The sequence below is a fragment of the Diadema setosum genome, chromosome 5, assembly GCF_964275005.1.
Source record: "Diadema setosum chromosome 5, eeDiaSeto1, whole genome shotgun sequence".
NCBI lineage: Eukaryota > Metazoa > Echinodermata > Echinoidea > Diadematoida > Diadematidae > Diadema > Diadema setosum.
Window position 1 is genome coordinate 13057291 of NC_092689.1, and position 25811 is coordinate 13083101.

Here is a 25811-nt window from a genome sequence, read left to right on the forward strand (position 1 = left end):
TTCTGAAAGAACAATTCATCTCCTGAATTACTCTGCAGTTTGGGATTATAAAATGAATGGGAAATTGCGTTTCTAGCAGTTTTTCTAGAACACTTATTTTGTAAAATACGTAGTGTGATTAGGTAGAGGTTCCTTTTCATTTCCTAAAAATCCTTATACACTCTCTTAGTCTCTTTACTTTCAACTCCAATTAGACTCTTGAAAAGAAGATGCTACTGCATTGAAAGTTGGTATTAGTAATGGATGGAATGTGGTATCAGAGCAGCTTAATCTGATAATCCCTTCATTGTTGTTGCTAGGGTGTTTTACATCCAGTTTTTCCCCCATTCATTGCACAGCTAGAACAGTTTGGTAGGATTAAACACTTGAGTAGACCCTATACTTCAGAGCCTCTTTCTTTCCAATACATGTACACTTGTATTTAGATAGGTTAGGAGAGCCCATTTCAATAATTATTGAGTTATACATCATTTTAAAGCTTAAAGTCTGCTCTTTCAGAATCTGCCCTCACCTAAAAGTCCATGTCTGCCGACATCTTGTTGGTTTTGTGATGCAGGGTAACATTATGTATACGATACATGTATCAGGGAGGTCTCACCTCCCTGACGAGACCTCCCGGGTGATATAGACAAATTTGACAGTAGAACAATTTTGGGCAACAAATTCCATGAAATTTCTGAAATCATATTAAGAAAATTTTGCTAATCTATCCAACATCACACGCCTCGCAGGGAATATTGCTACATGGGACCAGGCATCTATCACCTGGGCAATAACAGAAGAGTATGTGTTGTGGCTCAGGGCCCTGTTGTATGAAAAGTTGTAATCAAACACAAGACTGAAAATCAAACATAAGTCAGATATCAACCAATCACAGTTGAGTATTCTGAGACTTAGAATTGATTTTCCGTTTGACTTGTTTGATCTCAACTACTGTAAAAGTGGATATTTTCGCGAGACTAATTTTTCGTGCTCGGCGGGCAAGAAGAGTTTTGCGTGTTTTTAATTCCGCGGAATCAAGACTTCAACTACTGGAACATACAGGCAGCAGAAATATTTGTGTGCTTTTATTTTTGAGCTAGTTTCTGGTTATGCAAAATGAACGAAAATTTCAACACCGCCAAAAATTTCCACTTTTACAGTATCGTGCAACAGAACCCATCTGTTTCATCAAACAGCAAGTTTTTACAAGGGAACCCATCAAAATGAGCTGCTTTGGGACACTGAAATTTCCTTGGTATATCAGGTACCTCCTTACATCAGAGATTAAAAAAAAAAAACAGTCTTACTCTTAACTCACTATATTAGGTAGGTACAGTGCACTCCTGTTATAACAACATTCTGGTTACAACAAAATTAAAATTCATGCTGCAACGTTACCCACACTATGTATTTTTACTGTTTATTTGTTCGGTTAAACGAAATTTCGATGTAAAGAAAGAAAACTGCCGGTCCCGAGGACTTCATTATAAAGGGAGTCCACTGTATCTTGTTATATCCGAACTCTTTATAGAAAATGTTTCATGGTACAATTAAGAGAATGGAGACAGGCAAGATAAAGGGAGGCTGACACACATCTCTGTCTATGAATAAGTCTCGTCTCTTTATTACCATTGCATAATCATTGTCCTCAACACACATTACTGACAATGCTTTGATATTGAACTACTTTCAGAACATACAAAATTCAGACTGGTAATGAGGCCCCACTCTTTTTTACAAAGAAGAAGATTACGTCTGGCTGGAATGGTGCATGAATGCAGGGACATATTTCCAAAAAGGTATGGTGTATTTGAAACAGAAATACTTTTGCATCCATTGTGCTCATCTCTCCTTGTACAGGAGAAACACGGACTTGGGGAAAGAGAGGAAACAAAAATTGGAATGAAATTTAAACTGCACTGCCAAAGACCCACATGACACTGCTGTTAGATTTAATGAGCTGTCAAAATCAAACTGCAGTCAAAGCTCACTAAAGGACAGTCTAAAAACTTGCGCCAGTTACAGTAATCCCTTCCAAACCGTTCTGTCTGAATCAGTAGTAGTCCATGGACAAGATTCAGTGATCAATGAATGGTGATTACAGCATGGGCAATTATTACTTGTGGACTGCATGATGAGAGTCATCAACAGACCGTAATTCACATCACTGAGCCATAAGTTTCGGCAGACAAAATGTTGAATTAAAGCCAGCCAACATTCATGATGTCAGATTCTGAATATACAAAGACAAAACAAATTTAACCTCACAAGGAGACATTCAGTACTGTGCTCATTTCTTTGAAACTTGTTTCTTTTTTTTTCTAAACTTTGTGAGAGAATATATACATGTACCTATACAGTGTGCTTAGCAACAGTCTTCAGACAAAATGGGGATGGCAAAAAATTTTCTCACTTGGTGCAAGGAAGTGTATCTCATCACAAACTGAAACTGAACATAGATTGGATAGGAGATGATGACTATAATGTGTGATACAAACGTGTGATACAAACATAATCTCCATCGCTATCATAACTGCACTTCTACAAGTTCTCTCAGAGTTGAATTTCTTAAATGGTATAAAAATTATCTAAATTTGTGTTAGCAATTAACTAACACATTACAAAATAAAGTACACCCTCTAGATATCCATAAACTATGTACATAGAATCCTCCAAATTAATGTATTATGGTTACAAGGGCCAAACAGGTGAGGAAATACCAGTCAAGTCGAATAAATTCACACCTTACAAGAGTGCATGTACGCGGAATTCTGGTTGGAACATTTGCAACATACAACAGGGCACCAGAAACAGGTGTGATGTATTCAACAACTTGTAAGTTTCCATAGAGTTAGACCACTTGGGGATGTTTGACAGGGGTCACTTGCAGTGACTTGAAGTTGCTGCACGCAGGTGATAAAAGAACCTTTTAAAGGCTGATGCAATGACTGCGTGAAAAAGTAAAGAAAAATATATGTCTCTCTCATGGAGAAGTCTTTTCTTTCAGATACAACTTTTAAAGGGGAAGATCCCATATACACATCACTACATTACTGTCTGAGTAGAATGCCAAGAACCCTGGTTTGAATACTCATGTAAATATATCCAACACTGAAAACAAAAAGTGTTCTCTTATTTTCGTACAGATTAGGCTAAATGTCATGCACCAAAACTCATGTTTCAAGCATCCCTGATCAAAGAGCGAAATCCGCTTTTGATACTGGGGAAAGGCAGTACCTGCTTATGAAAATAGGACAACAAGGCAACTATCGAATAGTGTACCCCAGATTGCTTAGCTGAAAAATGACTGATTATTTGGGGGGGGGGGAGGAGTAACCAATATGACCCAGAAAATCCAAGTCTGTTTCTTAACAGCACACCACCTAATTTCATATTGGCAAAGGCTTTGAAGGCAAAAAAACAGCTATTTGTTGAGTGGTGAGTGGTGGCATACGACAGTCAAGGGCAGTATTGGTCAATATTGCAAAATGCACTAAACTCACATGAAACGGCAACCTGATGAAAATCAGGTTACAGCATTTGATGAATTCTAGATTTGACAAAGCCCACAAATAAGAAATCTAAATCCTGTAATTAGAAAAAGTTTCAGAATTGTATGAATTGAGAATCTTGGTTACTGGGGACATGCTAAAACTCAAATAGTCAATCCAGAGGCAGTTCTGAAGCTACACAGGATGCATGCCTTATCTGAAATTCAGTGCCATGATCCCATGTACTTGTAAAGATGATTGGAGTGATTTCACAAAAGGGGGATTTAATCCTACAGAAGCCAGAATCAACCTCATGTTGATTCAAGACAGGCATCGGGATCGCAGAACGTGGAGTAGTCCAAAGTTAGTAACAACGTGGTGGCATCCTGGCTGGGTCTGGAAGTCATCTCTAGGCAGCGAGCTTGTCGCGGAGAATTTTCTCCAGTTTGATGGCATCGGCGGCAAACTTTCGGATGCCGTCTGAGAGCTTCTCCACAGCCATCTGGTCTTCGTTGTGCATCCAACGGAAGGATTGCTCGTCGATCGTCACCTGTTCGAAGTCCTGCTTCTTGGCTGGAGAGCAAATCATTTAAAAACATTTTGTAGCAATTACATCAACCATTCAAAAAAAAAAGAAGCTAGTATTTCACTTCATGCATCTCAACAACAAGACAGGCAAGTGGATGTATAGATTGATATATACATGCACCGATGAACACCTACATTCTAGGTAGCTAGCTAGCTTCATAGATAAATACACAGTCATTTGGACAGACAGGTGGACAATAAATTCAATTAACTCAAGTAACAACAAAATGCATTGATACTTTAAGAGCTAGCTAATTAGCAAGCTACATCAAACTATAGACAGAGCAATAAAGGGGAGTGAGTGAGAGAGAGGAACTCATTATTATCATTATTATCATTATTATTATTATTATATTATCATTATTATTATTATCATTGTTATCATCATTATTACTATTATCATTATTGATTTGATTTGATTTGATTATTATTATCATTATTATTATCATTATCATCTTTATTATAATTATTATTATTATTATTATCATCATCATCATCATTATTATTATCATTATTATTATTATCATTATTATTATTATCATCATCATCATCCTCATCATTATCATCATTATCCCATATGTTGCAGACATTTTGATGATGGTAAGTAACTGATTTCACCTTCCATGTATTTCTTCTCGCTACATGCTTTCATTTCACTCTGCATATCAACAAGTTGCAAGTTAGACAGCTCATCTTTTTACCTACACTGAATCCCCAATAATCTGTTTTAAAGCAAACACTGTCCAATTCTCTCTTTTCCTGTATACACAAGACAACAGCATCAGTTTTAAAACCAGAAAAAAAAAAATTGAAATTCTGAAAGGCAATCAAATCATGACATTACACACCCAAAATGTTATCAAGTCATGGAGGGAAACGTTTGTCTTACCCGATTCAGGAGTGAGTTTCTGAACCACCTCAGTTGTAGAGTTTGCCAGCTCCTCCAGGAGTTTTGGACTGCAAATAAACAAATGAAATGAAGATTCTCGGGACTGCTAGTCACAAACATCTGCACTCTGTCATGTCTCTGGTAGGGGACAAATCAGTCCTGGGCACCGTGTCAAGAAAGTTGTCAGCCCTGACAAGTTGTCAGTCTCTGATGATTCCAGTAAAATCCTTGGTTTTGATCGGCTGAGAATCTCTGGTCACTGACTGTTTTAATACCATGGTACGTAATTGTTAGACTTGACAACTTGTCAGGGCTAAAAACTTTCATGAAAACAGTGCCCAGGTGTTGTAGACTCAATGGCCAAGATTCACAAAGGTATTTTACATCAAATCATTCATTATCAGATAACTGTTGGCATGCACACACAATCATGGAGATGAAATTTGTATAAGTGATGCAGAAAACTTTGCAGTTTAACGTACCTACATATGCATGGTTGGGGTGAATTTCTCGACAGGATATATCATCTCAATACCTTTTATAGGAAGTACTGTTTGGCAAACTGAGCACATTTGCACAGTAGAGCACTGGCCAAAAGGATTAAATAATCCAGGACTCTCAGCTTTATCAATGTTAACATTATTACAGTATCACATGGGAATACATACCATGTATTTTACATCAAGTTAGGGAAACAAATTGGTCACTGTTGAAACCCCATGTTTCAAGAAATAATCAGCATGCACACACGCTGTATCTATTAAAGACAGGAACTTACATGCGATAAGTCTGACAAAGTGTCAAGAAATCACTCTCCTCCAAATGCAAAACTCCCCTTCATCCAAACCACAATGCATTGCAAATTGAGGAATATGAGATGTTTACACATCACAGGACACATGACCAACCTGATGGTGAGATTGTCGATGCCTGCCAACTCCAAGATTTCGCCCACATTGCGGAAGGAGGCGCCCATGACCACCGTCTTGTAGCCGAACTTCTTGTAGTAGTTGTAGATTTTAGTCACGCTGATGACACCTTACAAATATAAGGATGAGATTCTTAGAGTACAGCGACATCATATCAGCAAGAGGAAGGCAAATAACATATGATATTGTCCACTAATTGCTGCCCTTTGAAATCTGTCTGTAACATGACACCTTCCCCACGAAAGTAGCCCTTTTTTTTTCCATATTACCACCAACTATTGCAAGGTTGCCAACCTTGTGAATAAATTGGAGTATTCTGATGGCTGAGAAGACCATATCATTGTATAGATACAACTTAATAGTTTACGGTGACCAGCAGAATAATCTGTAATCATAGACTCCAAATAGAAACACCAAATCACTCTTAACCACCCAACTCAACATGCTGATCTGGAAATTGGCTGGATATCACATTTTCATCACCCCTAAACCCAAATCACCAAACAAGCCCTATCTTCACAGTCAATTTCATTTGACTTTCTGATTGGCTTCTCCCTTTGTGCGGGTTTCTGAATTCGCTGAATTATCTGTGGAAGGGGGGGGGGGGGTGAGTTTAAAAAAGGGAAAGAAAAAAAAGGGGGGGCACACAGTTACTGAGATTTTGACACTGATACTTTTTCAGGCCCCTGCAAGTAGTACCTGGGTCATCCTGAGGCTCGTAGCTGGTCTTTCCGGTGCTCGCTTTGTGCCAGTCCAGGATTCGACCCACAAATGGAGAGATGAGGGTCACACCAGCCTCAGCACATGCAACAGCCTGGCAGAGAAGATGGAAGAAAGAACCAAGAACAAAGAGCAAAGAGGAAGAAGAGAAGGAAGGAAGGTGGAGGAGGAGGAGGAGGAGGAGGAGGAGGAGGAGGAGGAGGAGGAAGAGGAGGAGAAGAAGAAGAAGGAGGAGAAGAAGAAGAAAGAATAAAAATCAGCTTTATATTAACTTGATAGAGCGTAGCCCTCCCTTTACAGTTGGCTAAAATTAATGATAAGCAAACTCATTCACTGGATATACCATAACTGCGATCATTTCAGTTTGATAAAAGGACAATGGTACGTGCACATATTTTCCTGAATGAGGAGGTAATGGACATTTTAGCGAGCGAAAGTGCACTATTACCCTGGTGTATGGCAACATTTTTCGCGCTCTGTTGAAATAATGGTCCAACTGTGATTCGCGAAATTCGCGAAAATTAAACCCTCGCAAAAATAACAGCTTATATACTAACAGCACAGTCTAAATCTAAATTAAGATACTTCCCTCTTGGTTAAGATGAAAACACAGTTTTCTTTGAATCTTCTGTGATTTCACTGCAATAACAACAGCTGCCTTCACACCTCTGTTAACACTGGCTGATCACTTGAGGTAAAGTTACGCTTTGGAACCCTCCTGATGACGACACTGTTTGGGATAACTTTAAAAAAAATACTAGATCTATGTACTACTGTATACACCATATACATAGCTAGTCTCATTTTTTTTTTATTTTTTTTTTTTGCGAATCACAACGATTTTGCGGTGGTTAAATTTGTGATCATGAGGTACAGCAAATGGATGGTGAAATATATATGTGCAAGTAGCATTCATGCCGGGATCAGACATAATATTTGTGCATGTTTTCAAATTTGCAAATTCCACCAGTTCCAGTCCTAGAAAATAAAATCCCTGTGGAAATATACTGTAAGTGCAAAAGCGGATTTTTTCGCGCGCCTAATTTTTTGCACTCCGCCAGGTAAGAAGAGTTTTGCGGGTTTATAATTCTGCGTAATCAAGACATCAACCACTGGAACATATGGCAGGCAAAAATATTTGCGTGCTTTTTGTGCTAGTTTCTCATTGCGCGAAATGTGCGAAAATTTCAACAATACAGAAATTTCCACTTTTACAGTATGGCGTATACAGTATGTATCATTATTTTGCCAATACAGTGTACTCCTGTTCTAATGAACACCATGGACATAATGAAATTCCTGCTACGACAAAAAAAAAAAAAAAAATGCAGGTTCCAAAATTATCATCTGTATATCTGTATGCAGTTAAATGTTCAGCTGTAACAAAATTTTGATATAATGACACAAAACTGTCGGTCTTGAGGACTTTCTTATAAGGGGAGTTGCCTGTATGCATTTCTGACTCGGTTTTAAAGTCTTACAGCAAGACTAGCAAGCCTATATCATCCTCTTTCAATGCTTAAATCTATTAAAGTGCACCCTTCAACTCCTCTAACTTTCTACCACTACTTGGTATAAATGCATATTAACACTGAGATTTCTCCTACCTGAGCGAATGAGAACAGCAGCGTAAGGTTGCAATGAATGCCATAGTCCTCTTCTAGAGTTCTGTAAAGAAAATTGTGAGAAATCAGCTCAGGAATGTCAAGTATGTGATCAATACCACATGTGATGCACAACATGAAACCTGGGCACCGTTTCATAAAACTTGTTATCAATAGCAAGCTACGATAGTTGTTTATAAGCTACTGAAATCCTGGATAAGAGCAAATTTGTCATAGAAATGTGGCAGTTGTTACTGATAACAAGTTTTATGAAACGGGACCCAGGTCATTTTACTTCAAAATAGAGCTAAAACATCCTCCTTCTTGGTAATTTCAAGTATGGCATCTTATACAACACCTAAGAATGATATGAAATTGTGATTGGCCAAGAACATGTCACATGACATTCGACAGAAAATACCTGTACATGTATATTTATATCAAACTCCTTGACAGAGACAGCCGTGCATTAGGCCCCTGTTATTGACAATGAATTTCCAATATCTACACCAAACAGCAAAGAAAGCATGCATGCCCATCGGCAAGTGCAGCGCAGTATGAGTCAATCAAAAAGTAATGGTTATTACTTCTGCCATGGAATGAAATGTTTTTGCTTCTGTTGGTTTGTCAGTTTGCGAAAATAACTCAAAAAGTTGTGAACAGATTATTTGTATGAAACTTTCAGGAAAGGTTGATAATGTCACAAGGAACAGATGATTAAATTTTGGTAGTGATCCAGGATTTCTTATAAATTTTTGAAGGATTTTCTACATTTTGGCAAGTAGGATCAATGAACTTGAGAGTTCAATCTGTGCATATTTGAGGTTTGCATACGCATGCGTACTAAAAGCACATGCTCTGCTCAAGGAGCCGTGCAGCTGAAAGCTGATGAGGCAAACACTTTTTTTTTATAGCTTGTTTTTTTTGTTGGAAAGATGGGTGATTTTCAGAATGGATGCATGAGCAGAAATGAGCTGCTTGGCAGAAGTTTGCCCAGTCAGAGTACTAATATCTAGTTTGTTTCTTTGTGTTTTTTTTTTTTTTTTTTGGTTTTGTTTCTCTGTTATTGTCTTACTTGGCTGCTTGGATGCCCTCCCATGTGGAGCTGAGTTTGATGAGGATGCGCTCCTTGCCGACTCCAATCTGATCGTACAGCTCGATGAGGCGCCTTGCCTTGGCGATCTGACCCGCCTTATCAAAAGACAGCCTGAATCACAAGAAAGGAACATTCACAGGAGAGATCAAGAAAGATCCAGACTTTGCCTAAGTACTTTATACTTACTGTAGACCCCCTTCGGTGGTGAATGCACCAGAATGGTTTCCATACAAGTTTTGCAAGCTCCTTGTAATGGTAATCTATACTGTTACACTCAGTTACCTCTCTAAACATAAAATTGATGGCAATATTCAACTCTTTATGTCTTCATGGCTGATAGAGAATTCAAATGCTATCTATCCTCAAAAAACAATGCCATCTGTTGACCAGGACATCTTCAGTACTACTCATTGCTACAACCACTCAATACCACAAAATCAAAAAAAAAAAAAAAAAAAAAAAAACTGAGAAGAGGATATCAGTACATTCCCACTTCTGCCATTTTGTTTTTATTTGGCACAAAATTTTGAAAAGTGTGATTTATCTGACCTATATCAACTTCAACCACGACAAGTGTACATGTACGTAACTCAACAAGTACTAAAGCTATTACACACATAAATCGAACAAAACTGATTGCATTTATTTGAAGTTTGAAGTTTTATTAGCAACAACATTTGAACATGTACATTTCAATTATTATACAATTATATTTACATACATGTATGGAAAAAAAAAAAAAACTTATCTATTACTCCTTTACAATAACATGATGAAATGAAGACATTTGAGATCTAAATGTGATACATGTAGCGTAATTCTACAAAGTTGTTGTTGTTAACAAGGAAACCAAAAGTTAGCACACGTGCTAGTCGAGATTGGTCACCTTGATCTTCATACTAAAAACTAAACGCAAACGAGAAATTATTACATGGTTGGTTGAAATGGCAGTTAATATTTAAATACAATGTACATCATATATTTTATAACATAGAAAACTAATTATACTTGATACAGTATATAATATCTATTTTGGTCTGAATGTGCATTAAAACAAAATTAGCACTGCATCATTTCTTTCGTGTCTACTCTCTCGAGAGTGCCACACGAGCCAGTCCTCTGACCTCCCTCCGAAATGTCTTGACCACCCCTGACGCCTCACCTAGCATCCACCTCTGTCGAGACGCGTCCGGGGATGATTTTCAGGATCTTGGAGCCAAAGATGGTCACCAACTTGTCCATGGCCAACACCACCTGGTCAGCTTGGGTGCTGTCCAGAAAAAAAAAATGACCCAAGATGATAATGCTTTTGATATTCAATGCTACAACTTACAGCAGACCTTGAAATGATTAATTCTAGCAATAGAACCACATATTGATTCTTCTCTTCACTGACAGTAACCACTAACCCTTTGTTTGCCTTGAGTGTTGATTGGCACATAAAATCCCATAGCCTTGTACACACAGTCTACAGTCCATGGCACATAAAGGGTTAACTGAATATGGTAGTGTGCATTCATTCATTCATTGGCTCAAGCTGAAATAGCTGGTACCTGGATATATCTGAAGATTTCTAATATACAATGTACTGTGTACATCTATGACCACACTCTCCATCAAAGCAAACAGTCATCTCTTAATAGGGGTAGAAGAAAGTCATTCTTGATGCATCCCATCACCAATAATCACTTCTTTCATACATGTATGGCCAAATTGTCACAATCTTCTCTGCAGAACTACCGAAATTGAAATTTTAGCATACATGTATTTTCACTTAAAGACCCAGTAGCATGGAAATTCATGGGTGACCCAACTTAATCCATCTTCATTTGTTGGTTAAAGTGCATTCAATCTCTCATTACAAAGTATGTTTACCAACTGAAGCAATTTGGGGGTTCCCTGGTACTCACGAAGCATTGGTCTTGGCATATGCAACTGCCTCGTCGATGAGGGCAGCATACTGAGGCTTGTTAGCGGCTGCTAGGATCAATGAGGGATTGGTCGTTGCATCTGTTGGCTTGTACTTTTCCATCACTGCAGCACGGAGAGAAAGAAGAGAGGCGATTGAGAGAGAGAAAAGTCAAAGTCAAAAGCAACAAATATAACTTTCCAAGCAGAATGCGAATACCCTCCAAACAATTACAGTATATATCAAAAAGAAATTATTGTATGTGTAATTGATTGTATGCATTGTATCGCATACATGACGTATTTTGCGTTTGTATAGTAGTCCGATTTGAAATACTGTAGCATGCCACTGGACGAACGGGACAGAGAACTGTGTGATCATTGTTACAAAATCACGACTCACATGTCTCAAATTAGCAAATTTGCCAAGTAAATATCAAAGTTGATTATAATATATTCATCTTTAAATCTTTATCCACTATGCATACATATATGTGAAATATGTGAAAAGATTATCATCAAAGACTCAAAAGATGTTCATATATCTGTCAATGAATGACAGCATGCTCTCAAAACATCATTTGATGAGCATTTTCTTTTTGTAAGTGCAATGGAAGCAAAAAAGACTCATTTATGTACACCCTTTCATTCCAACTGCAAACATTACAACAACAACAACAACAACAAAAGATTAGATAAACCGAGACACTGCCATAGGGGGCTTTAGTCATAATAGTGGAGCTCTGCAGCCAGTGGGAATTTATAATGATTGTTGCATTTCTGTAGCATGAGGAAAAAAAAATCATGAAAAATCATGAAAAAAAATCATGAAATGTTCTTCTGTGTAAAAGAGGCAGGATAAGCATGTAGGTCAAGGCACTTTCATTTTACAGCGAGCTCCTATGTCTACATAGCATGTCTACAGGCAGCTCTGAGTCTTGGGCAAACCACTCAAAACCACTCTATGCTGTGCACACACACACACCAATGTCCTAATTGAGAATGTGCCTGCCTTTATGCAATAAGGACTGCCTCACCCTCACTATCCACAGGATGACTGGTGTCGGACCAATTTGATAAGCAACCACTGTGCATACAATAATGTGCTGGCATGTACAAAACTGCCTATTGTTGGTACAGGTATCCCCAAGTGTGCATGCTAAATTGCTAGCTAGTACCTGTATGTACTTAACATGGTTAGGTACTGTGTACACAGTACATGGTCACAACACATCACAACATGATTGGTTTACTTCACAGAGTTTCCTCATATTGAGAATGCATGAAGCACTTCATTACACGTACATCCATATGTACTTGCCAACATTTTCATTCGAGAAAGCGGTATAATCAAGGCTGCCTACGCGAGCAGTGCTAGCTTGAAATCTCTGAAAAGCAGTAGTCTACAGTACCGCCAAAAGTGGTAGAGCTGGCCAGTATGTCATTATGACCTATCCTTGAGAGTGTCATCATTCTCAAGATTTCAGGCTATTTTAACACATGTGATGTGTTTGTTTTAAATATGTATGGTTCCTTACTGCGTACACAGTACATGGTCACACACCATCAACTCCAAAGTATTTTGTCTGGCCGAGCACCACACATCACAATGTCAAATACTTCACAGAGTTTCCTCATATTGTGATTGCATGAAGCATTTCAGAAGGACCTACGCTGTACAGTGTACACCGTCTACAGACAATTGGTATTTTTCATTATCAAGATTTCAGACTGGTAAACATGTAATGTAGTTTTGATTGTTTGGCACACAATTAAAAGGATAAATTGTAGGCCCGCTGTAATAATACAAACCTGTATGTTGTGCTGACCCATAAAACATAGGAAGCAATCATATAATTGCAAGTTTTGAACAGGATATTATTGAATGTATATAAAATGAAATGCAACAAGATGTAACTTTCTGATTATCACTGAGAGGATTTCTGTTAGTGCAAGAATTTTGGTTCATACCTCAAAGCTCTTGTACAGAGTATCTGCAAACTGGCATACCATACTGTATGTCAATCGACACTGTATGGTAAAAATTCATATACAGTGTACACCTGTAATGGGCGGTGCTGAGGGCATTTGACCTTAAACTCATGCTAGTGCTTTACTTGTACTATCAAGTGCAAACAACCAAATGGCTATGCCAGTGTTATTCAGTAATTCTACAGTGAAACAATTTTGCAATGGGTATTGTGCACTCCTGTAGACCTAATGAAGGACAAACTCCATTATGTCCTTCTTTCTGATATCCCTGTCCCCTATGTGCATCTTCTGTCCACTATATTTTGGTAAGGACATCTAGAACTGGATATAAAAAGCAATGGATCATATAACAGTACAGTTTATGCTGTACATACATGTAGGTGTCTATTGGTTTGCAGCTGTATCATCATACTGTTTTCACTGGTATGGTATTGAACAGTATAGCACTGAGTAAAAATTGTAGAAATACACAAGTTTGTAATCAACCAGCTAAGTACTGTAGGGCCTACCATAATGTAATATGAAATATCACTATTGAAACAGCATTCCACGATATGTAAGAATTATGGCTGTGATTTTCCAAATTTGCAGTCATCTTTTAGATGGCGCTAAATATGATTATTACCTCAATGGTTTTGTTCACAGCAAACATTAGCCTTGAGGTTCCTATAGGGGTTATTTCATTGACAATATTTAATTGTGCATCTCTGTGACTTTCTGTTTTCTCATTTTCTCTGCTAGGTTTCTTGAATATTGAACAAAGAAACATGTATCCTGAGATGCACAAAACATGCAAAAATGACTTGTAAATTATAAATGGCATAGAAAATATTTACTTTACTCATACTCATTACCTGAAGGATGAATCTAATGTTTTGAGATGCTTGACAAATTTGACAAATTATGTACATGTATATAATAAGCTGCTCAACAAAAGACTAACGTTTAAAAACACAATGACCATTTCTGGTACATGTACAATATATATATATATATATACAGCTGTATATATGTCAACAAAAAGAAAAAAGCCCTTCTCATGAACCAACTGAACATACGCTGTACTGCTGTAAGTCTACAGTACCAGCACTGCAAGATACACATTGTATCTAAAAGAGGCCTGAATTATATATGCACGCCTCTACCGCTGGCTTTTGATTAACGCCTGTACTGCAGACCCCCAGGTGGTCGCTATTCCTGCATCACACGTAATATTCAGGATTTATCGTGAAGCAATCTCTGCAATCCGGACAATCTACGCACGTCCCAGGGATTGATTACGCTCGATAGCGACGATGGAGGGAACCAGCATCCAGTGTAAACAAAAAAATCTCGGCTATAGGACCCCGTTTACAGTGCGGGGCCGGGCTCGGCCGCGGCTCGGCCGCGGCCGAGTCCGGCCTCAATTGCGCGGCCGAGCCTCGCAATTTTGTCCGTTTACACTGCTGGGCTCGGCCGCGCTTTTGATTCAAACCTTTCAATATTTTGTCGTAGTGGCGCTCTGCTTGTAAACAAACGCAATTTGGTATTGTCTGGTTTTCAGACCCTTTGCCAAATGAATTCCGTGGCGACGAAGTCGCCGTTCGGGCAAAGGCCTTTGCCGAAGGAAAAAATCCTTTGCAGGACAAAACCACCTTAAACTATTCTAGTTTTCCACGTTGAGGGGTTTATATCCTGAATAGCGAAAGATACAGGCAGAGGGTTTGGAAGCCAGACTAAAATTGGCCGCGCAATTGGCCGCGCATTTGGCCCACTTTGCGTTTACACCAAGAAGAGGCCGGGCTCGGCCGCGGCTCGGCCGCGGCCGAGACCACCTCCAGAGCGAGGCCAAATGCGAGGCCAATTTTGGCCTCGCATTTGGCCTTTTGCGTGTTTACACTGAAGCGGGGCTGGGCTCGGCCGCGGCTCGGCCGCGGCCGAGCCTCGCACTGTAAACGGGGTCAAAGGTAAAGCAGGAGGACGGATGACTCTACAGTGAAAAGATGCATGAAGACGCTACACTGCATACGCTTCATGCATGTAGAAATGCAAAGTCTTTACAATACAAACCAACTGCTATTAAACTATTACCAGGAGCTCACTTGGCATGGTACACCTACACCGGTATGCTCATACAATGTAAATGTGGGTGACATAGCAATAATGTCTGACGAGTATGCTAATTTCAGAAATTAGCACTTCTGTTCTCTGAATTTATAAAATCAAATTTTATGTACAGTAGTTCATGATTACTATTATTCGGGTACAATGTTATATAAAGCAAGATGGAAGGATAGGATATTATACAACAGTCTTTGATCTTGCTTGAACATTGTATAAATTGTATACAGTATGTGAAATATTATCCCAACACTACAATGGTAAACTAAAGATTCGCAGAGTTGTGGTAGCTGAACAATATAAATGTGTCTGAATTTCAAACAATTTCTATATGTGGGCCTATGTACTGTATGAACAATGAGGGTACTTTTTAGTGCCAGCATACCATAAATGTACAATGAAGCAAGTTTACAATACACATTGTAAATGCTGATGTCATGATGAATACCACAAAATGCACAGTCATACTGGTTTTGTGCTTCCTTCCTGCCAGTGTATACAAGATCAAGTTTGAAGTACGGTACACATTCACATACAGTAGGCACCTCAGATTGCATCTACTTGTAATCGTACAGTACATGTTGTTCAATAAATACAATGTAAGACTGAAATGTTGTGTGATAATGACAGTAATACTTATCAAATTAATGCTCTTTAATAACAGCTCATTAATTAATCAATTACAGTGTACATTATGCAGAGTGCTACATATTGTACATAACTTAAATACCACTTGCCCGGTCAGGCAAGCAGATTTTCAAATTGTTGCAGAACACTTGCATGAACATGAATTTTAATTGCTAGAAAAGAGAGTCCACAGGTTGTACGTATAAGAAAATGAAAATCACTTGTAAAGCCAAGGGCTTGATAAAACCCAATCATTTCAATAAACAGCACATGTGGGGAGTAACAAGCTTGGTTCGATAGAGTGTTGGTGTTGGGTTTGTGGGACTTTTTCACACTAGTGTTGGGAAGTAAAAAATATCTGTAGCTTCAAAGCTGTTTGCTTGCCCAATTCGGGCAAGTATTTTTTTTTCTCTCATTGTTCCAAAACACTTGCCTGACTTTGATTTTTACTTGCCCCAGGCAATTGGGCAAGTGCTTAGCTGTATGTGGCACCCTGCATTACAGTAAACAATGATATGTTTTGAAATTTGTAATGCAAACAAAGTACATTGCAACTTTCCTTGTAAGGTGATTCTCCACTACTTTGTCTCCTACAAATCTCAAAACAGACACAATAAAACTTTATAAGACATCCATGTACCCAGAAAACTTCAGGCAAACATGATTATGAAGTATGATTTATTCCAGAAATAGTAGTTTAACTTTTATTTCCTCATTGTCTTGTATAATGTACAATTCACCTGAATTCAACAGTCAGAGCACTGTTGCTACAGGAAAACAATACGGATATAGAGTTGTGGGCAGTCCCTCGAAAGGAAAAGAGGATACCACTCCACTGTGGAATTCAGCTTTCAGGAAGAGCACCGGGGCAGTAACAGGAACAATATAGTATCAAGGTTCCACTTGTGCTCCCACCCCCCTTTTCATTGAAAAGAGTGGCATAAAGTTGAAAAGGAGTGCATTTTTGGTGACAAGAGCCAGCCTAACAGTCTGCACTATACTCTAGCACATGTAGTTTATGGGAGGGTCTGCTCTCTCACATGCATCACCATTTTGCTGACAAATTTGCAGCAAACCAGGAACTAGAGTATGATATGTACAGCTTGGGGCTGACACAATAGCTACAGCACAATTGTGTTGTATTCCTCTTCATCAGGCAACTTGCTTCGAACAACACATTCACACCCTGTTGTACATACCAAACATCTGTCAGTGTCCTCTGCACTGTGTTTGTAAATAATCTGATCTACATTGTACATTTCATTCTGGCGAACACTACAACCAGCTGCTGTGCCACTTGTTGAAAACTGTTCATACACCCCATAAAAAAATCAATAATCAAACGAAACGGTCATTTCGTCGACGAAATGACCGATTTCGTAATGAAATAGGCCATGCAACACTTGGTGTCCCACACAAAACTACGGTCTTTGTCCATGGTTTAAACCATGGTTTCAATTGTACCACCTTCCTGAATTCGGGCCGAGGTGTTTATGGGCTAACTTACAAATTTGCATGTCATTGTTTTTGCCGCTTTGCTCCCTGCAAATGAGGCATCCATATTAGTGCCAAGTCATGGCACATTTAAGCCTAACTAGAGTACCCGTACCTGGTATTTGTCCTGTTGTTATCTGGGCTTTGGAGTAGCCGAACAACAACAGAAAAAGAGCACCAACAAATCAATTATGAAGTGCAGATTTGGAAATCATTTGGCTACAAAGGACAGTGCAAACACTGCAGGATAGTATCCTCACAGCAAAGCTTGCGTTATCTACATGTATCAGTTGAGTTTCTAATTCTGTGGAGCACAATTAATGTAATTTGAATAAGATAAGCCTACTTACAATGTAAGTAGACATCCTTGTATCAAATCTAATGCAATTTGTTTAATATTATTTCATTATTAGATATGATATCAGTTTTGTTGTTTATTTGTTGTTTTTAGTCCTTCTCATTTGGTTTTGTACTTTTACAGCTGGTATGTAAAAAATTGTCCTTGTCACTGTAGGTCCATGGCACAATGTCAAATTTACTTCCTTATGAAAAAAAAAAAAATGGTACATACAATGTTCACTGCACATGTACAAGTACAATTGTACATGTATCATGTAAAACACAGAAGGCTGTGTTAAAGGACAAGTTCACCTTCATAAACATAAGGATTGAGAGAATGCAACAACATTAATATGTAGAACACATCAGTGAAAGTTTGAGGAAAATTGGACAATCGATGCAAAAGTTATGAATTTTTAAAATTTTTGTGTTGGAACCGCTGGATGAGGAGACTACTACAGCTTGTGAGTCATATGTGTACAACAGTATAAAGAAAATGTAAAGAAAATTCAACATATTTTCACTTTTTTCGCATAATAAAAGAGCACTTGACTTGCCTCTTTCTAAAGGCAGGGGGAATAATATTACCCATAACATTTGTCGGTAACGAGTCGGGGGAATGTGTACTTTTCTCAAAAGATGAAATTTTGTGAAATTCTCTTTATATTTTCCTTACATTGTTGTACGCATGTGACATCTAAGTTATTCACACACTGCAGTAGTCTTCTCATCCAGCGGTTACTGCACAAAAACTTCAAAAATTCATAATTTTTGAATGGATTGTCCGATTTTCCTCAAACTTTCAATGATGTGTTCCACTAATATTGCTACATTCTCTCGATCCTTATGTTTATGAAGGTGAACTTGTCCTTTAAGAAGCTTAAATACTACACTGTAGATAATCTTGCCAAACACAATGCACTGAAATGAAGTCATCATCCCTTTCCCCCATGCTCAACGTCATGATATACAAATGTACAAAATCTGAACAGCACGACTAATATTAAAAGTTTAATCTTTTGTATCATATATTTTGTTCAAATCGACACTTGAGCAATACCCACAGACTTTATAATGCAATGGGCTTCTTCCAATGGACTGCACATCACATGACTGTCATATGATGGAAATTTCTACAGGTCTGTGGACACTACACTGTACCAGGTATACTGTAGTTAGCATGCTGTCTAAAACTATAAAGAATTCTGCCTTTAAAACTAAAAATGCCTGTACTAAAAAAGCACTACATGTAGTGTACCTGTAAACTGCTTTAATACTGCATATTGTCCATGTACACCGAAGCTTGTCGAAGAATGCTGACCATTCATGAGTATCTGCATACTCACATGTAAACAGTGTACTATACAAAGTAAGAGAGGTACTGGTATAAAGTTTAATCCATTGAGGACAGGCTGATTTTGCTACAGTGTACAACATGCATACAATGTAGACACTTGCCCGAGTATACTCAGGACTCGTCCTCAACGTATTAAATGCCTACTGCTGTATTGATCAATCCCCTATAATAGACTCTCCCTCTCGCACACAGCCAACTTTTTAACTCGTGCAAATACTACATTTGTATGTGTTTGTTCAGTCTGTAGAACAGGGTGATTCACAGCCTGCTTGACATCTTAATGTACAATTGTATAGTAACAGCTGAAATACATTCTCCAACCACCACTGTACACATGCCATTATCTTGTAAGATAATGGCATATGAAATGTCTATTGTTGCAGATCAATGCTTTCACATTACATACCGGTAATCACTACACTTTACATTCATAACAATTTACTATACATTGACTGTCAAAATGGCAAATCAGGTCTTAAATGACATGTATTTGGAAATATTTCTGCATTACTTACATGTTTTGTGCTATGGAACTGATGCCTAAATGTGTTACTGTAACGCTGATGATGTAATAAACCTACAAGTACTTGATTTGACTTTTGTTTTTGTTTTGTTTTGTTCTGATTTGATTTGATTTGATTGTTTGTTTTTTTTGTTTACAAGTTGTTGTTGTTGTTTTTTTTTGGGGGGGGGGAGAGTAGTGCATTGATGCTGCTGGTAAGGCATTTGAAATTTAGAGTGCAAACCTGAGAAAATTACAAAATCTGGGTAAGGCAATTATACAATTTGTTACATGTGTACAGTGTACTCTGTACAAGTGCTGGTCCGTGCCCCTCCCCCCCCCCCCTATCCCATACAGTACAATGTACATGTTGTACATGTATGCAAAATCCATGCACACACAGTACAACATATCAAAAGATGCATATTTATGTATCACCCACATGTAATGCTACACTGTATAATGTATACTAAAAAGGTATTGCACGATTAGCTCCTACATGTAAGTGTATGTACAATATAGTCTGAATGAATAGTCTTAATACAGTACTACAATAACATTTTGATATACAACTTTGAGTCAATAACATGGATTTGCATTGAAAATGATCAGAAATACATTTGTATGTACATGATGTACAATGTACATTGGGTAATTCCATGAAGTTGGGGCACAAAGTGTTACATTTTAGCATAACTCAATACTAATTATGCTATATATTGTTTATAGGCTTTACATTTGTATTGAGACCATACATTTTCCTGGAAATTTTGTGCCATTCAGACTCAATTTTGATGAAGTTGTAGCGGTTTCCAATATCTCGGTATTTTTTACTGTCTGGCTGCTGTCAATTATGCTGTCTGACAACCCAGCATTCTGTCAACATCCATGCGAACTTTCTTTGTGCGCCGGCACACGACAGGTGCGCACTACATTCTTCGCTTTTGTCATCGTGCCGAGGTACGCATATTTCACATTCCAACAGTAGTCGGATTTTCATAAACACACACCTTGTTTTGCTGTCACGGAAACAAGCTACCAATTAGTGGCGAGCTGTACACCTTCATCAGCCAATTACCACTCTCAAAGCTCCTGTCCGTGACACGTTTTCTCCGACCACGCTGTTTCATTTACCACGCTTCCTCACTTCACGATTAGCTTTCATCCCGAGAGCACGTCCTAATCGTTGGAGTCACTCACGTCCGCATACTACGTCCGTATACTTCACACGTCTTCTCGCGCTGACGATACCTCGCGCCGTGGACTGGCATTTCATACGGATAATACTCAATACGGATTATTACACTTTCCCGGATTTCGTACTTCGCGGCATTCGCTACTTTTCATCGCGACTCGCCCTTTCTTCAGGCTACACTCCAACCTGGGGATCTTAACATCGCTACATTCAACGCGACCGGCGCCTCGTTACATCGCTGCATTCAACGCGATCTGAACGCGATCGGCGCCTCGTTACATCGTTGCATTCAACGCGATCTGCGTCCCATCACATCGCTGCTTCTGTCCTGCTAGCGCGTGGTCTGTGGTGTGCAGACTCTACCACAACCAGCTAGGGACCGTGCAGTTCTTCTATCCAGCGCTCCAGCGGTGGATCGACTCTACCCTCGCTTGTGCTAGCCGCGGCACTCGGAGGATACTCCACGCTGCCGCTGGATATTTTGTACATATTTCTATGGGACACTGTCGTCTTCGGACACCCTTAGTGCATTCGGAGTTAGTCCATATTATTTCGGGAAGTGCAATACAACCTACAAGGACACTTTACACCTTTTCTGGTGCCCTAGTGCATTCTGCACTACTGACACGGTCGCCTACCATTCCTGCTGGTGGTGCCTTCAGCTCCAAGTCCCGTGAGCCACTCGGTGAGTAATAATTTAGTTAGGTATTTCATCATAGGCCCACGCCAATAATACCTACAAAGTTATTTAAAAAAAATGTAACGGTGTCCTGTAGCATCGTGACGTGTCCATGTAGCATCGTGATAGTTAAAATCTGGTCCTAAAAGACAAATTAATGCAATTAGCTTGACCAAAATTTGATATAACATGCATAATTACTCAATTAGTCAGATAGCTAAATATCTTTACTCTCCTTTCCACAGTCTTACTTTTACAAGAAAATTACAAAATGTGTCACTACGCTACGCGGTGTCCACCAAATGTAACAAAAAAGGACACCGCGTAGCATCATGATACATTTTGTAATTTTCTTTTAAAATTAAAACTGTGTACAGGAAATTTGAGATATTTAGCTATCTGACTAATCTAGTAAATATGCACATTGCATCAAATTTTGGTCAAGCTAATTGCCATAATTTGTCTCTTAAGACCAAATTTTAAAATATCACGATGCTACATGGACACGTCACGATGCTACAGGACACCGTTACATATTGTTTAATAACTTCATCAAAGTTGAGTCTGAATGGCACAAAGTTTCCAAGAAAATGTGTGGCCTCAATGCAAATGTAAAGCCTGCAAACAATAAATGTATAGCATAATTAATATTGAGTTATGCTGAAATGTATTTTTCAAATATCACGATGCTACATGGACACTGCCCCAACTTCATGGAATTACCCCATTGTATATTCATTTCTCAGAAACCAATTTCTTATTTGCCATTGACGGTGTACAACTGTTCACATGTACTATCTACAATGTTGTTATAAATGTATTTTTTTTTTATATAATAGCTTAAACCTCTAAAACCTATAAAGGGAGCATAAAGCTACTAGACCAACTGAGTATTAATCTGACGTATACACATTGTGTGTACATACTGTACATATGTTGTACATGTATGTAATTGCACATGTACAATGTAGACTGTACATATTTCAAAGTGCTAGTGAGTACAGTGTAAAACAGTCTATTAAACAGCTTGAGTCAGGTGCTGGTACACTACTGTAAAAGTGGAAATTTTTGCGGTGTTGAAATTTTCGTGCATTTCTCGCAAACCAGAAACAAGCGCAAAAATAAAAGCATGCGAATATTTTTGCATGCTGTATGTTCCAGTGGTTGATGTCTTGATTCCGCGGAATTAAAAACACACGAAACTCTTTTCGTCTGGCCAAGCGCGAAAAGTTAGTCGCGCGAAAATATCCACTTTTACAGTACACAATTTACCTTGTCAAAGAATGGAAAGGTTTTCTTGGGAAAGTTAGAAGCCTTCTTCATCAATTCAAGTAAAATGCCCATTACATAGGCACTATGAAGTAAATTACACAATTTGTAATACAAACAAATTTATGTACCTTCTATCTATAACATTTATTACACAATACCACTACTTATACAGTACAAAGGCATTATTACACACTATTACAGTAGAACTATAGCACTCACTGTTTTAATAGTTTCCTATTAAATCACAAATCTATTCATCAATTTTGCCTTCCAACTTTAAAATTATTACTCACATGGTACATTTGTGTACCATATACTACATGTATCATCAAATTGAAGACTCAAATAGACATGATCCTCCCAGAAATTCATCACTTATTTGTACTTGAATTGTAGCAGCCGCGTGATGTTTGTGTTTTTTTATGCACTTGACACCATCCATCAATGATTCACTGAATACTAAACATGCACATCAATGAATTCCAATTCATTCTTTCTTCCTGTGACTCTATAATTCACTGAGTTACCGAGTAGAATCACAGAAACAGAATGATTAAATTTTGCCAAAAATGAAAAAAAAAAACGGCCGCTGTGAAATTTCGAAGTGTCTCAGCTTTTTAATTGATAGAGATTAGTTGAATATGCTCAGGCAATGATCCTTGAATTTGAGGATAAGCTCGTAGTTGAGTACAAGGTGCCAATTGTCGCATGGTCTCTTTCGTCATGAAATTGGAAATTTCCTCACAAAATGACAATTTCATCAACATAATGGCTTTTTTTTGACAAAATGACCAATTTGACCACTGTACTACAGTATATAGACCAACTGTGCATGAAATGTTTCTACAAACCTCTGGTGGTTCTAACCTGTACAACATTCAAGCTACATTTTTTTTTGGTCTTTTTTTTTGTAGACACCTTTAAGAAACAAACATACAAACATGCATTCTGATTCCTATTGGCATTCATTGATTCCATCATTTGAAATTCATCAACACGATCAATATCATTACTGGCCTCATGGATATCAAAACAATTCTGTGATGTAAAAAAACACCCCCCCCCCCCAAAAAAAAAAAAAAAAAAAAAAAATGCCACAGAGCAAAAACAGAGCAGAACTTGAGCCAATTAAAAAATTTTAAAGAAATAAATCCGTTCACACCGGCTGCGCGGGATAACAGCCTTCAGGCAGTGATTGCGCAGAACCCAACCAGAACCAGAACCAGAACCAGAACCAATTTCTGATACCGACTTATCGGCACCTGCGCCATGCACCAAGGTTCAACCTCCCATGCCAAGGTTGGTTCGACCATGCGCAAAAGCGTATAGCCATTGAGTCTACTGACCATAATACTATTAATAGGTTTCTACATGTACCGATGAGATCACTGATGTATTGTAGCTTATAGCAGGTGGTCGAATTATGGGAGGCTTCCGCACTTTACCGCCATTATGTTACGAGCTATAGAACCAAACTGTTACTGTCGTTAATGAGGTAATAACTTTATATGCTAGCGCTAGAGAACATGTCAACAGGGTAAAAATAATTGTTGACATTCTGATGCAGTACATTGTAGGCCTATCCTGGCAAAGGGAGTAAAGCCAAAAAAGGGTAAATTTAGCACTAACTGGTAATAAGATTTAAAAAAAAAAAACAACTATAAAACTGCATGCGACTCTTTTTTAAAGGCTTTTTCAAATATCTGGCTCTAACGTTACTTTGAGCTTTGACGCTTTGCCTTTGTTGAATTAGCTGAACGCTGAATGCGCTGCTTCTCCCTAGGCAGTATTTCTCGACCGCCGTACGGGCTACTCTGCGGTGGAATGTAGTTGCATCTCCGCTGGGTCCGTGTTGGCTGCTGTTGGGTAAGTTCAAGATGGCGTTCAAAGCATGCAGTAAACACGGAAATGGATGACCTTATTGTTAGTAAGTAATTTTGAAATAATGTTAACTACTTACACTCAAATTCGCCTGTGTCACAGACGACAGTGGTATGTTGCTTGAGCTGATCCAAAGAAGACGCCATTCTCATTCGCTTTTCTTCTGACATTGTGACTATTCACTTCCTGCACACCACCATGCATGAGAAAATCTAGCCCTGGCGAGAGGTCAATCATATGCGGGGTCATTGGAATAATTCATTATTTTGTGGGGTGTCAGGATCTAGGTGAACGGCGGGACTTCATTCTCCGAACACAATCATGTGGTATGTTTGTTGTATGTATATCAGCACATATCCTTCTACCTTAGTTTTAGACTGCCGTTTCGTATGATTGGCCTACATGAATAAAGTCAGTAAAAACATAATGATACCACAGTCATGTTAATGCAGGTGACGCTGATATTGGTTGTGGAATCCCGGCTCTATCATAGGTTCGTCCTAAAGAGAATAATGATTTTAGTTGTTATTTTTGTGCTTCTCGCGGAGGACGGTGTAGTTATTCGATTTAATCTGAAATTATAAAACTGGCATGGTTTACTTTTATTGTATGTTATTACGTTGTCTGACGAATACTACAAAGGCGCTGACATTTTCTGTCTTTTTATTTTTATTTTCTATACTGACTGAAGTATTATCGTCCAGTTCTCAGTTAAAGTATCAAAGATAATGATTTGTAAAAAACTTCTTCTTCTTCTTCTTCTTCTTCTTCTTCTTTTTCTTCTTCTTCTTCTTCTTCTTCTTCGTCTTCGTCGGGCAGTATCATGTATGCAATTATGGTTTCCATCAATCATAATAACGAATATAATGATGCTGAGAAAAAAAAAAGAATACATTAGTAGAACATACAATGTATGTCAGTTTTAAAAAACAAAAAAACAAAAACAAGTTCCGATGTTACAATAGGCCTATACACGTAAATTGTTAGCATTTATAATATTGCAAGACTCAAGAGCACAGAAATCAACCGATCGCGTCAGAATTGAATTGATCTAGCTATAAACAACAGTGGAGCCCAGAGTAAGCAGGCAAAACATTTACCACGGCGGAAACATGGGGGCCGTGCGGGCTCGGGCCCCCACACTTTTTGTGCACCACAAAGGAATA

At 38.4% G+C, this 25811-nt stretch overlaps 1 protein-coding gene across 1 annotated transcript; it reads right to left on the reverse strand.

Annotated features, from left to right (window-relative positions):
• Positions 1-1578: 1578 nt before the first annotated feature.
• Positions 1579-24864, reverse strand: LOC140228597 (transaldolase-like). The gene is made up of 9 exons (XM_072308830.1): positions 24725-24864; positions 11210-11333; positions 10462-10569; positions 9279-9410; positions 8207-8267; positions 6579-6693; positions 5859-5988; positions 4951-5018; positions 1579-4046 (listed from the first exon to the last, which is right to left on the reverse strand). Exons 1-9 carry the CDS (start codon positions 24813-24815, stop codon positions 3883-3885), a joined length of 993 nt encoding a protein of 330 aa, XP_072164931.1. The 5' UTR covers positions 24816-24864; the 3' UTR covers positions 1579-3882.
• Between the last annotated feature and the right edge of the window lie 947 nt (positions 24865-25811).